The sequence below is a fragment of the Megalopta genalis genome, chromosome 6, assembly GCF_051020955.1.
Source record: "Megalopta genalis isolate 19385.01 chromosome 6, iyMegGena1_principal, whole genome shotgun sequence".
Classification (NCBI taxonomy): Eukaryota; Metazoa; Arthropoda; class Insecta; order Hymenoptera; family Halictidae; genus Megalopta; species Megalopta genalis.
The window spans coordinates 5,850,254-5,864,092 of NC_135018.1; the positions used below are offsets into that span (position 1 = coordinate 5,850,254).

The 13,839-nt window shown below is 40.6% G+C and overlaps 1 protein-coding gene across 3 annotated transcripts in view; it reads left to right on the forward strand.

Annotated features, from left to right (window-relative positions):
* The window catches only part of LOC117223764 (EGF like, fibronectin type III and laminin G domains protein pikachurin), a 393,877-nt gene that overhangs the window by 313,827 nt on the left and 66,211 nt on the right, over positions 1-13,839 (forward strand). For all 3 annotated transcript variants that reach the window (XM_076523267.1, XM_076523265.1, XM_076523266.1), the window contains one exon: positions 3,659-3,845. In XM_076523267.1, the coding sequence (XP_076379382.1) occupies positions 3,659-3,845 (187 nt within the window). The remainder of the gene's footprint in view (positions 1-3,658; positions 3,846-13,839) is intronic.

Below are 13,839 nucleotides of genomic sequence, written 5' to 3' on the forward strand. Positions count from 1 at the left end.
TTATGCAAAATAAAAATTGTCTGCATCAATTTCAAGAGATATCTGCCAGATAGGAAATTATCTTCATTTGTCCACCGTTTAAAATTGTAGCTATTCGTTTTCGTCATAAATGCATAAAATTCGCAGTCTCGTTATTATAATTGCGTTCTCGTGTTCTGCGATTTATGAAATAAAATATTTCGCAATCGGAGTTTAATGTTACCGAGAGACCGATACTAAAAGTGGAACGATCGAATGCAATTAATGAAACAGAAGTATTAATCGCGAGAGAATGCCGTTGTTCAATATTGAACGTTTTCTGGCATATTTTATATCGAACTCGTTTTTCCGGAAAAGTTTTCGTCTCAAAATGTAATCCTGGCAAGGATGCAGGAAAAATTGCAGGACTCTGCAGCGAAGATCCCAATTTCTTGGTCGCCATTAGACGAAATCGAAAAAAACCCGAATCCACGAAAAACTTGCGAACTCTTTCGAAAAGCATCCCGAAAATAAAAATTGAAATTCCTATCGGAGACTATTATTAAGGATGAAGACATTTCACGTTCCGTATCATTACCAAACTGCGAATTTTATGCATTTCTGACAAAAATGAGCCGCAGAAACACGAAATCTTGAAAACACAAAGGATTCAAGAATAGATGCTGCTACATTTTTTTCGTACATCGTACAACAAAGTCGCTCAGGACCGTTAATAGTCATCAAAAAGTCATTAAACTTCCGTATAAATAATTTGACGTTTCAGTTAACCTGACGTGAGAAAGAAATTACTTGAAATTTGAGAAGTTTACAATAAAATATATAATATTGTAGGGATTATATTTTAATCGATCACCCTCAAATGTTTATATATAACTAGAAAACACAACAACAATTGGATGAAAACAAGAACGACGACAAAAACAACAAGAAACGACACTGAATTCTACTCGCTGCAATATCCCGCCGCGGCGAGTTTGCTATTTCCGTCGAAGCTTGCAATCGTAGAGAATAAAAACCGGCGCAGAAACTTTAAAATCAACCCAATACCTTCGAGCGAACATTTTTCCGTGGCGATCGTCGCTGTCGATAAGACTCGACGGAAGTTCCTAGGCCCGGCGAGACCCTCCGATGTAACGCGGGATTTGTCGGCGAAGAACGCCGCGACGAGGGGTGGGAAAGGGGTGACTCCTGGCAAGCTCGGTCGATGCACCGAGCAGAGAAAGTTTCGAGACTTTCGTAAGTGCATTAGCTGGAAAACTGCGAGGTCGTCGTCGTCGGGATTCGCGCGCACGTGCCCTCGGCGTGGGCGTGCTTGATACGCGAGCATAAACGCGGGCACGAGCGCGAGCGCAGATCGCAGATCTCGCGTCGGCACAGTGAGACACTCGCCAGGCAAATATGGGCCACCCCCAGATGCATAATTCGCGTAAATTGCTTGCATCTCCGACTGCATTCTAGCCGGCGTCGATTCCGGGCTGGATGTCGCGAGCTGATACGACATATCTCTGGCTGCCGCGTTGCACCGCGTTGAACCGCGCCGCGCCGCGTCGCGTCGCGAAGCCCCCCAACCGGGAGATGGAAACGGCAATGTTATTAGAATCGTCATAATCGGCATCCATGCGAACCGGCCTCGCAATAATGGGCGCTCTTGTATCCCGAAACCGTTCCTTTGCCTTATATTTCGCCAGCGAATTTGAACGCTCTCTGACATTTGCATGCCTCGACCTCGGAATAACGAAATTCTTACCGAATTCTGACTCCGGCGAAGTGCAGAATGGACGCGCAGTCACTTCGAAACCGGCTAAAATTTACGCTGCACACAGCTGTCAAGAATTCCCTCGAATTTCCCGACGCTTGTCTCCAAGAAATCGTGCCCCGTTTTCGACTCCAACAGACGACACTGCTCGACCTAGATTATTTCATTATCTCTTCAGAAATTTTCGCTTTACAACTAATACAATCTTCGTGCATTGTTTGATGCTAATCGTCAAGCAATGCCATACTCGCGTTTACATTTTACGCCACGAGTCCTATCCATAGTTACGTCGATCAGCATTCATTTGTACAGCGATCATTTCCCAAATTGAATTTAGATTTAGAAATAGAATTTATTTCCCCTAATAGACAATTTCTGATTTGTTTTCTATGGTTCTATTTTCTTTCGTTTCTAGACTTTGATAACGGAAGAGTCAAATTTTGCTTCGATTCGGAAGAAATTAATGGCAAATTTACAAAATATTCCTCTCGCAAGTCTAATTCGTCCGGAACTATATATTGGCCTCTTTAAATTCTTTGAATCTTTACACTGATTATCCCTCGTACTGCGGTTGCCAGGTGATTTCGATCGAAAGTATTTAAATCGTTCAATTTTCAGGAATCATAAGTTTTCAAAAGTTTTCAGGAATCATAACGAATATAAATCGCTGCAGCATTGGGAACGCCGGGAAGGCTAATAAATCTGCAAGGAATAGCTTCAAAAATATATTTGGAAAAATTACTGTACGAGGTCATCAATAGTATAGTCGATCCGATCCCGATGCACTCGAACCATCCAAACCCGAAGCTCCAGCGTCGATTATCCGTTCTTCGTCGAGACACCGCGCTGTGGTTGACGCGCTCCGATCACGATCACGCGGGCAATTGTGCGTCGAACGAGATACGCGACGGCGTGTAATTGACGGAACTCAGAAACCGCAAGCCGGTCGGAATTATTCGACTCCACGATTATTTCGCTCGATCGGAGATGCTCCGCGCGAGGCGTCTCCGCGTCTCGGCGGTATTTATTACGCGACGTACGCGCGATCTGCCGGAACGCGAGCCGGCTCAGAGGGTGGTTGAATTTAATCGGAAAGGTTTCACCGCGAAAAGCGATCGCGTTATTGCAGAATCGAGTGCGTTATCCGTGCCGACGTTAAACCGCGTCACGCACTCGGAATTCCTTCGCAATTACTCCGCCCGAAAATAATTTTCTCGGCGTGTGACCGGCATACAACCCGCGGTTCACGGAATACCTTTCGCCGAATGGATCAGTTATTTTCATTAACGGAATTACGCGGTACGCTTTGTATTTTTCGGCGGAATTTATTTTCAAGTGCTTCACGAACGGACCAATTTTAACGGATGCGTGAGGATTTTTCCAAATTCTCTGATCACCGTGATCGCCGCTTGCTGAAATGATTCTGCCGTAAATAGCTGGCTCTGGATGATATACTGCAGTTGTAACGCTGCGGTGTATTTAAACAAATTATGTGCAATTAATTGTATGAGTTTATTGCGCGGAAATTTGCAGAGAACGTAATCAATAATTTATTTAACGTGTAGTTAACTGTACGCGTTAACGGTACATGTAAATGTATCTTCGGAATGCTCGTGCATTCGATAATGATGATAACAATTGCATTCAATCGCACGGGCGTTAAGTAAATGGTTGCTCGTCGTTATATTAATATTTCCTGTTCTGAAAATCTGCTTGATATTCTGCTTTGAATTTCATAATACAATTCGTTATCGGTATCTGAACAATCTGAAACGAAAATTCTCGCGTATTTCGACATGCAAAGGTCCGGAACGAAGATCATTTAGGGGCAGTTAAGCGAAACGATGGTATACCGACTACAATAGAATTCTGCAACGGGTTTAGGCGGTTGCGCAAACTTGACACTTTTGCATTTGATTGCAGGGCTTGTTTGCGAGGATTACCTTCCGTGAGCCGCTGTTCGTCGGCGGACCAGGAAACACAACCGGCCTCGAGCGACTTCCGGTGAGAACCGGATTTAAGGGCTGCGTTCGGCATCTGGAAGCCAATGAACACCACTATCGATTCCCTCTTGCACCGCAGGGAGACGCGACGAATGGTTTCGACGTCGGTGAGTACAACTTAGAAATTAAACTGCGGCACTAACTCCTTCTGGTAGTAGGGCAATTTCTTCTCTTACGGTTATGCCAGTCCTTTGACCTCGAAACTTCTCCGTTCGCGATTCTTCCGCGCTGGAATTCCTCGGGAACCCACACTGCTCGGGCGAAACCATAATTTTCTTATCATTTCTCAATATATAATAATAATAACACACCATGATGCGGCAGAGATATTAATACCTCTTTAAAAAATTTAATTTTTTTTTTAATTTCGTTGTAACATATATTTGAAAGTATCCGTCTGTGAAATCCTAAAAGTCCTCGATGTACACTTATTGTCGAAATTTTATTGTCGGTTTTGCAAATATTAAATGTTTATTAAAAAGCGGTGTTCTTCGAAATTCACCAATTTTCTCTCGTTAGATGCGAAGAAAGCTCGATCTATGACCTGCCGCGGATAGTGTTTTAATTTGTTAACTCTTTGAGCCATACGATTTAAAAAAAAAATAAAGACCCGAGCCGTGCAAAATATACCATGAAAAGTCTATCGTAAATAATTCCTAAGAACAGTTTTCGCGTATAGGTAAACAGTATAAAACCGTTCTAGGAAGTTACAGAGTATGTCTCGATAATTGCTCGCACGTTAATGCACGGTATAATGCTGCTACAATAAATTCTACTATGTTTCGTAATTCAAGATAATTCCGGAAAATTGTTCGAATGTATTGAAACCGCGCAAAATCACTGCAATAAGTTGCAACGAGTCTCAATAATTATTCTCACATGAGAATAGAGCGTAGCGTTACTTTCTTAATTGTTACGAGGTTCTTCGAAATGCTATAAAGCCGTAACCCGAAATGATTAGGCGCTCTCACGTAAACAGACCACTTAGAATTGCGCCAGCGAGTGATAGCAATCTCGATAATTGATCCTTCGTGTATAAATTATTAGATACTGTTCTCGTAAATCGCAATGGCTCTAGAGATTAACTTTCACAGATATTAGCTAGCAGACCTGCCATGATTTCTTAACCCTTAAATGCATGAATTAATGAATTTTATTTAAAAAATAGGGTTATAATTTTTCAAATGAGTGGAAATCGGGAAAAATATTTAAAAAAATTATAAGTCATATCTTATAGGGTTTTTATTGAAAAATATTAATGATTCATTTTTGGTACACTATGCAAAATAGACAAAAATTCTTTAGTTAGTATGACATATCTATAACAAAATTATAAACCACATGCATACCACACCAAAACAAAACCAACAAACCAATAAAGGAAGCATAGTACTAAATACATGTCGTAATTATTACCATTAGTGCATGTTGTCCCATTTTTGCATCAACACGAAATAAGCCCTCCATACACATGATAGTTACGGAATATAGACAAAAGTACTAGCAAATTAATAAATAAGAGCCTTACCTTTAGAAAATATTGTTTGTTTAACGAATACACCAAAATATTTCTAAATAATCCACTTCCAAAAGTACGTAAATGAACCCGCTATCAAAATTGCGCGCCAATTGGTATAACGTCAGAAAGATACAAATATTGAAGTCAAATGTCATTATTTTAGTTAATTTTTGATAAGTCAATGGACAAAGGAATCACTGCCATTCAGCCAAATGTATCGATATCAAAACTGTTGTCGGGTATCCGCGCAAAAAGTTATTGATTCATTTTTGGGACTCTATGCATTTAAGGGTTAATGTTCGCAATGCAAGTGTTGGCGTTGCAACAGAAAAGATGAGAGTCGCTTGTGTTGGAAATGCGCCCATACAATCTTCTACGGTGTGTGTACGTTTTTGCGTGTGCACGTAGAACCCGGATTATCCGAACTGTTGATATCTGAATTCTTTATTTTTAAATGTGTACGTAAACAAATCAGTCTGACGCAATCTGTACACAAGAATATATGTATGTATAATCTGGAACATTGATAATACAGGGTTCCCCGGAAAGAATCATCCGATTTCAAAAATTTATATTTTAAAAAATTACACACAGAAAATTATAATTCAAACACGAATATAACGGGAAAATGTGCGAGTTTTACTTTTTATTATTTTTTTTCTCATGTACCAGACCGTTGGATTGGTCGCAGTTCATCCGATAATATGGTTCTACACAGTTGGCCTCCGAGATCACCCCACCAAACCGCATGCGACTTCTTCCTTTGGGGATTTGTGAAGGATCTTGTCTTTGTACCACCTTTACCTACAAGTGTAAATGAACTGAAAAAACGTATTTGTGATGCTGTACAAACAATTACCAGAGATACATTGCATCGTGTTTGGCAAGAACTTTCATATCGCAATGATATCATACGTGTAACGAAAGGAAGTCGTATTGAACACTTGTAAACAAAAACTCACACATTTTCCCGTTATATTCGTGTTTGAATTATAATTTTCTGTGTGTAATTTTTTGCAATATAAATTTTTGAAATCGGATGATTCTTCCCGGGGAACCCTGTATAATTGTTCCATTATTCAAATAGAATAATGCGTGATTCATTAGTTCGGATAATCGTGGTTCTACTGTAGTCGTAAGTTCTACTGCCGAATTGTGTTCATATATCTAACAACGCGGAGAGGAGAATCGTGTTATGTAGCACGGCGATTCATTTTGGATTCTGCAATTTCTGCGGACGGTAATGGCGACGTTGAAACACCGTGGTTCATAATTAGCTGTGCAACCGTTCGCACTTTGTTTTCGCCGGAGGAAACCTGTATCGATTGCTCGGATTAACTTCTATGTCGCGGTACACAACAGGTGTCACATGAATTCGGCTAGGACGTCCCTCAACCTTCGTTCTACACCGCCCTCATTCGCCGGCGAATATGTACCTTCCACCCCTTCATGTTTTTCATACAAAGAAGATGAACGGCGTCGGCAGCGTGTCGATAATCCGATTGACGTGGAAACAATGTAATTTAAATATCTCGTTCGACGCTTCGTAGATTTGTTTCATCGACGCGATAAGAAAGCATCTTCGCAATTTGAAAATTTCATCCAGATACAGTTCCTTGATATCTAGACATTTTCTATTATTATTCATTTATTCATGTATAAAGGTAACTTGTTACAGAAGAAGTAACAACAAATAGAGAGGTTTTACATAAAAACAGAAAAGGGGAGAAATATCTTAAATATCGCATATTTATTTATTTTTTTTCTGCTTGTTTTGTTACATGCATATATACATAAACACACACATATACGTATAATACAAAGTAAGAGGAAAAATACGAAGTGTAGCGAGCATGATAGGTATACAGGGTGTCCCAAAGTTATGGTACTTCCGGGAAATTAGAGGTTTCTGGTGTCATTTGAAGCAACTTTTTCCTTTACAAAAATGTTCTCCGAGACATCGTTAACAAGTTATTAACGAAAAACACTGACCAATGAGAGACGAGCCTGGCTGGCGCGAAGCGATCGAGCCAACGAGCGGACGAAGCTCAGTTCCGCTGATTGGCTCGGCCGTCTCGCGCCAACCGAGCTCGCTTCTCATTGGTCACTGTTTTCCATTAATAACTCGTAAATAAAGTGGCGGATTACATTTGCGATAAGGAAAAAGTTATATCAAATGACCTCAGGAATCCCTCATTTCCCGCAAGTACCATAACTTTGAGACACCCTGTATAGTAGGTAAAATAGGTGAGAGATTATATCAGACATAAAAAAGAATAAAAGAAAAAGGATAGAAAGAAAAATAACAGACGTTATCGTAAAACGCGTGATAACGAGGCAATAAGATTGGCTTCTCCAGATTCGAAGGAAGTGACCGCGTCAGCAAGGAGAACAAAGAGAATTTATTTTGTCGGAACAGGTCGGAGAACCCGCGAGCACTTATCGAGGGAACGAAGTCGCGACGATCGCGAAGCCATGGACGATTTGCTTTGACATTTCCTTTCGGCTTCGAAGCCATCCAGAGCACCGTTTCTCTTTTGAGGAGCATCTTCGCCGCGCTCACTCGCGGTCGTCCCTCTCGACGACCAAAAAATCCATTGGCCTCGGGAATGCGCGCTCCTTTGATCTATTGTGCATTCTGCACCGAGAATGGAGATATACGCGGCGTGGTCGGAGGTTTATCGTGCTGGACAGAGCCCGAGTGGACGCCCTTAGAAGCTGTTCCCTCGTCCCCAAGACCGAGTCGACCCCCAAGAGGTCATGCTCCGAAGGGTTATTCGTATCCCCTTGAGCCTTTCAATGGAGATTTGGTAGTCGATTGACCGGTCGCCGGACGTTCCTGGCGCGACAAGATAAGGAACCGCGCGAGTCCTCTCCGTAGACGGGATTATTGCTTTGCGCGAGCGAGTATCGGATTCTCAGCTTGCGATGGCATATCCAAGCTTGATTGGGTTCCACCGGGCTACTCGTCTTTGTTACTGCTCTATCTAATTTCGATTCTGCTGCGGGTCGAGTTTCCGGCCCCTTCCATTTCGTTTCTTTTGTTTCGCTACGCCAGCGTTCGGCGTATTTTACTCGAGTAACGAATCAAATTTCCTTCGAAATATGTACGATTATTCGAATACAATTTTATTCGAAATTCGAAATGTCGTTCGGATATAACTTATAACTAAACTGCGGATCTTTATGCAAAATAAGAATCATTTACGTTAATCGTAAGAAATATAAATTAGATGAAAATATCTTTTCTCTTTTAAGAATCTTAATAAGTTAAAGACAATGTAACACTCTCTATTTTGTCGTAAACGCGCAAGGATCCGCAGGCTACTTATAACTAGATTCCTTATGCAAAATAATAATTGTCTGCATCGATTGCGAAACGAACGAACCAAGTATGATATATTCTCTCTTTCTTAAATAATTTTAACAAGTTGTAATTAACATATCAACATTTTTAGTTTCTTCGCGAGTTTGTTCACTACAGTGATTTCTCCTGGAAATGTTAAATTTCGCGTTGCTGTGAATTTCTCTGTGCTAGTCCTACGCCTATGTAATTTGTTGCTACGTCGATGCTAAGGATCGACGAAGTTCCCGGAAGACAGCGCAAAATGATCTGTTCAGGTGTGAGTCAGGTAAGAAAAACCGCGGTGCTACAGGTTACGTGACATGCGGCCTCCGAATTGCCTTCGAATCGTGCCATATGACCTTCGAATTGCCTTCGAAAAGTGGCAAAAAAATTAGAAATAAAATATTAATGTACACCGGCATGCTGGCAGCTGCCTTTTTTGCGGACTGCCTCGAGCTTCTGTAAAAACGAGTCGCGAGACCCGAAGAATCGCGACTTAGTATTCTCAGATCTGCCGATTTCAATTCCGACCTCCGAACATTTCTGGGAGAAATTACTGCATTCTGTGTTTCTCCGAACACGTTCTTCCCATAACTACATAAAATCCGCGGTCTACTTATACCGCATAACTACGCTAACTCCAATCAATACAATGATCAAATAAATGAAATATTCTCATTGTCACAAAACAATATAAATTAGTCGCGATTAGCGCTCGACGATTCTAGCGTTAAGCAACGTAACAACTCAAGTTCCAGCAAGTCGTGAACAAATTTTCCGAAAATATCATCAGACTCTGTGTCCACGTAGGAGCAACCATCGAGGCTCCGAACAACTTTCCCAGATGATTCCACGCTGTTTACCATCTGAGAAACAGCTGTTACAAACTACTTGGACTTCCTCGACTGATATGAAGCGACATGTCAACGCGCGAAACCTCATCCGGTAGTTCAGACATATTAAAATAACGTTACGCCGCTTATGCGCGCGCTAGAAACTATATACGAAAGTCTACTAGAATTTACTAAAGCAATTCCGTGCAATTTCTCCGGGACTTCCTACGGTTGTTCCGAACGGAGAAGCAAACATTAGGCGACGTATCCACAGAATGCCTCTCGACACGCCGGAATGGTACCGTGCCCGCGTTAACGCGGCTCGAAGCTAGTTACCCGAAATTAGGCTAATTTTATGCAGCGCGCCGCATAATAAGAGCAACTCCCAAAAGTTGCCGCGCTCCGATATAGAACGATTTTATGCTACTTGTTCACGCGGGAGTAAACCTGAAACCGTTGCGGGACCTTATTCTCGACTTCCTATCATCGGAATTCATTGGCCGAGGAGGGAAATCAATACTCGACACGAAAGTAGAATAGAACTTCGTGGGAAGTACGGAAACTCTACCCGCGTTTCTCGTAGGTAACACGTGTACTGGGTAGCCGATGATTCGTGGAAATGTGAATTTTGCGTAAAATTCTGGTGACGGTGGAAGTCTGCTAGCAGTGCAAGTCTGACGGCGATTTCCCATTTCTTACTATTGAAATTAAAGGGTGTCCATCTTTGAGCGTCACTTGCAAATTTCGCGCCATTTAAATTTTTTATGCTGGATTGCCGTATATTATTTGAGATTCGACAAGCGGAGAGATTGCGGTGAACAAAAATGGAGAGACATTCGATTCGACGTTGCCTGTTTATTGTTAGAAATTATTATTATATAATTTGGTGAAAATTATGCAGAAGTTCGAAGAAAATTTCGTAAGGTATATAGAAAAGAAAACTGTTCAACGAGCATGTAAATCAAGAGAATGATGACAAAATTTGAAGAAAGTGGTTCACTTGCAGATAAAATTAACCCCTTAACGCGCAGAAACGTATTAACACGGGCGTGCAAAACCGGCCAAAATGTGCAGACCCGTATATATACTATTATGTTACCTATATTAATTGAAAAACAGTACGATGGGTACAAAATTCGATCTGCAATGCGATTCAATATTCACTATAATTATTTATCCACTATTTTTATTGAATTTTTAGTAATTTTTGCATTTTTTTTACATATTTATTGAAATTAAGGTCCAAATATGTATTTTCTTAGATAAAAAAAATTGATTTTTTTTGGTCGGTTTTTTTTTTTTAAATTGTGCATTAAGGGGTTAATAAACAACATCGTCGTAATGTTCGTTCTAAAGAAAACAATAAACATTCTTGTTTGTCGTAGCAGTATGTTTTACGATAATGATTGCTATAAATATGTTTGCGAAAGCATCTTAATTACTCAGTGTGGGCTACCGATTTAGTAAATCACTAAAAAATAAAGATTTATCGGAATTTCATTACAGCAAAACAATGCTTCTCCTTTAATCTCCGCCTTGAGCATTGTCTTAAACGATGCACTGTGATGTAGTTAATAACATGTTTGCTTAATGAGATTAAACGAGGGTTGTTTATTAATTAATGACGACATTTAATAATACAATAATAGTTGGGAAAAAATAAAATGAAAAAAATAGTAAAACATTAAAAAAAATAATAAAACAATATACGCTACAGTGTAACGTTTAATTATAATTGCACTGGACTGAAGTAATAAAAACTGTATTTCCATATATCCTGAATCACTATGCGCGCGACTCTCAGCGCAAGCATCGCTGCCCCCACTCCTTGCGTAACTTATATTCCTGCGAACACTGGTCTTGATTGCCCGGCGAGCTATTTTTCGTGCCTGCGTTCTACGATAGAAGGCATGTCCTAATTATAGCAGCCATAAATATCATGAAAATTGAATTCGCCCGGCTGTAAAGGCACATGCGTGTCGATTTGTCGCGCCGATGACGCATAGCAATCGCTCCGGTCGTCGATCCATGCTAACGTATAAGAAATTCTCGGCAAGGAAAAAAATACAAGAGGTGGCCGGTAAATTGGTAAACTTCGGGAAAGGCGGCGGGAGAGAGTTCGCCGACCCCTGTCGATTCGGATAACCTCGATTTTCTGGCACCGAGTGGGGAACTTCGAAAATCGTCCGGGTCATTCATTATTACGAAGTCCATACGAGTCACGTTCCCAACGGCTTCCGGTTTTACTGCCGCCGTCGTTTCTTTCGCCCGAATTGTATTTTATACAGCGAAAGTAATCCGATTAACTCGCAATGGAATAGCAAACAGGCCGGCAGCTTATTCCGCGGGAACCGCCGTCTCGGCGATCATCTTGCCACAGTTTCGTTAAAGATTCCGTCGGAACGGCTTTCCCGGATCCTCCTTCGAATATGTATGGAAATTTTTCTTTATGCGCCCCGATAGCGCGAATGCGTCTCTCAGCCATCCAATTTGACACGGTTCTCCGGCGCTGTGCACCTTGTTCCACCGTTTCGATCGTGATCTCTTCGGCAAGGATCATTTTCGATCCAGTAAACGGAAAGATATTATGAAACTTTGCGTACTGTTAGAGTAAGTTGTGTACAATAGAACTGTATTTTTCTCTCGGTGCTGGTAAATAGGATTTAAACGGGTGAAAACAATTTTCGGTTTCGTTGTGTCTGTTACAGTGAAACACCGAAATCTGGAGAATGTCGACTTTCACCGGTGAATGTCAACATTCACATAGTCGCTTGGTGTATGTCCGAAATATTTGCTAAATACCCTTATTTCTGACTTACACCGGTAAATGTTGACATTCACCATGCACTAATGGTGAATGTTGAACATGTTGGAGATTTATATTTTCTTCTCCGTAATTCAGTCGCTATAAAACGCCACAAGGGTGACGTAACTTTTTCGCCTCTCTTACTGAAAGGAATGACCAAGAATTTAAAATACACGGTACATTCTACATGAGAAAAGAAAATAATAGTAATAAAAAAATTTCTTACTTATGTGATTCAAATCTTATTTATTGCAACAACTTAAACTATTATGACACTTTGAATTGCACAAGAGTCCCTTGCTTTTACAACTGCATTTATTTGTGGAACACTTCCTTTTGCAATGACAGGATTTGGACCTCCACAAGAGCATATCTGTGATTGTCGACACACACCGGAGAGGGTCCGAATGTACAACAATGTAATGAAATATTCGATCTTTCACCGACGTATTTGGTATCTGTTGACATTCACCGGTGAATGTCGACATTCTCCAATTTCGGTCATTCTCCAATTTCGGTCATTCACGGTAACATGTCTACAAAACTATGTAAACAAACCCGTGCGTAACTGTATAAATAATTGAATGGCTTAGGATAATAATGACAAAAGTGACATTTTTGAAAATTTTGATTTACGTCTTCAAATGTAAGCTATACGTGCGGAAATGACAAAAAGTTAAGTGAAATAAGTTATAAAGTTATTATAAATTAACTGATGATCTTAACACAATAAATTTGATCAGTAATGAAGGAAATAAACAATGAGGAAAATATGACTTACTTATGATTCTAACTTACGCAATCATTACTAGACAGCGGATTTTTTATGCATTCGTGAAAAAAGAAATGCACAGAAGCACTACAGAATAGTAAAACGATTAACGCAATTTACCTATTTGAACATATTATTCTCAATCTGTTAACATTGTTAACGAAAGAATGATGCTTCTGATTATCTTACGACTTCTTACAATTGACACAGACAATTTTTATTTTAATTTTCGAATTCTTTTATTTCGGAAGACTTCCTACAGAGACGTTCCTAGAAATAATATCCCCGAGTTAAGAATCACGTACAGAAAATGACATGATTTTAGTTCCTCGAGAGATATGCTCGCAACGCTGCTGACCACATTTCGGAGCAGGCTATATCTAGCGAAATAAGTGCGACGGCGTCTTTCGTGAACGAACTCGCGAGTATTTTGTCACAGTTACTGTCTCGGAACACGTAGCCAGTATTTCCAGGGAGTTTTATTGTCCGCCCCTTCGGAGCTCGGTTTTTTCTTCTCTTTCTAATGAATCCAGGAAAGTTTGGATCGATAACTTTCTTCGAGAAGTTCCCTTTATTCCCCGGTGCTCGCGTTCGGTCCTATTTCTGTAACTTCTTCGTGCTTCGGTTGGAATTCCGCCAGATATCCCCGGGAACAGTTGTTCGAGGAAGGAGGATGCGTTTACACACGTTGTCCTGAGAACGAATACACTACATATACAACAAACGAAAACTTCGATAATTGATCCTCGGCTAGAACCTTCGGCCAGATGCTCTCCGACGTGGAGCCGGCAGATCTTTAATTTCGTTGGAACGATAGAGACGTTT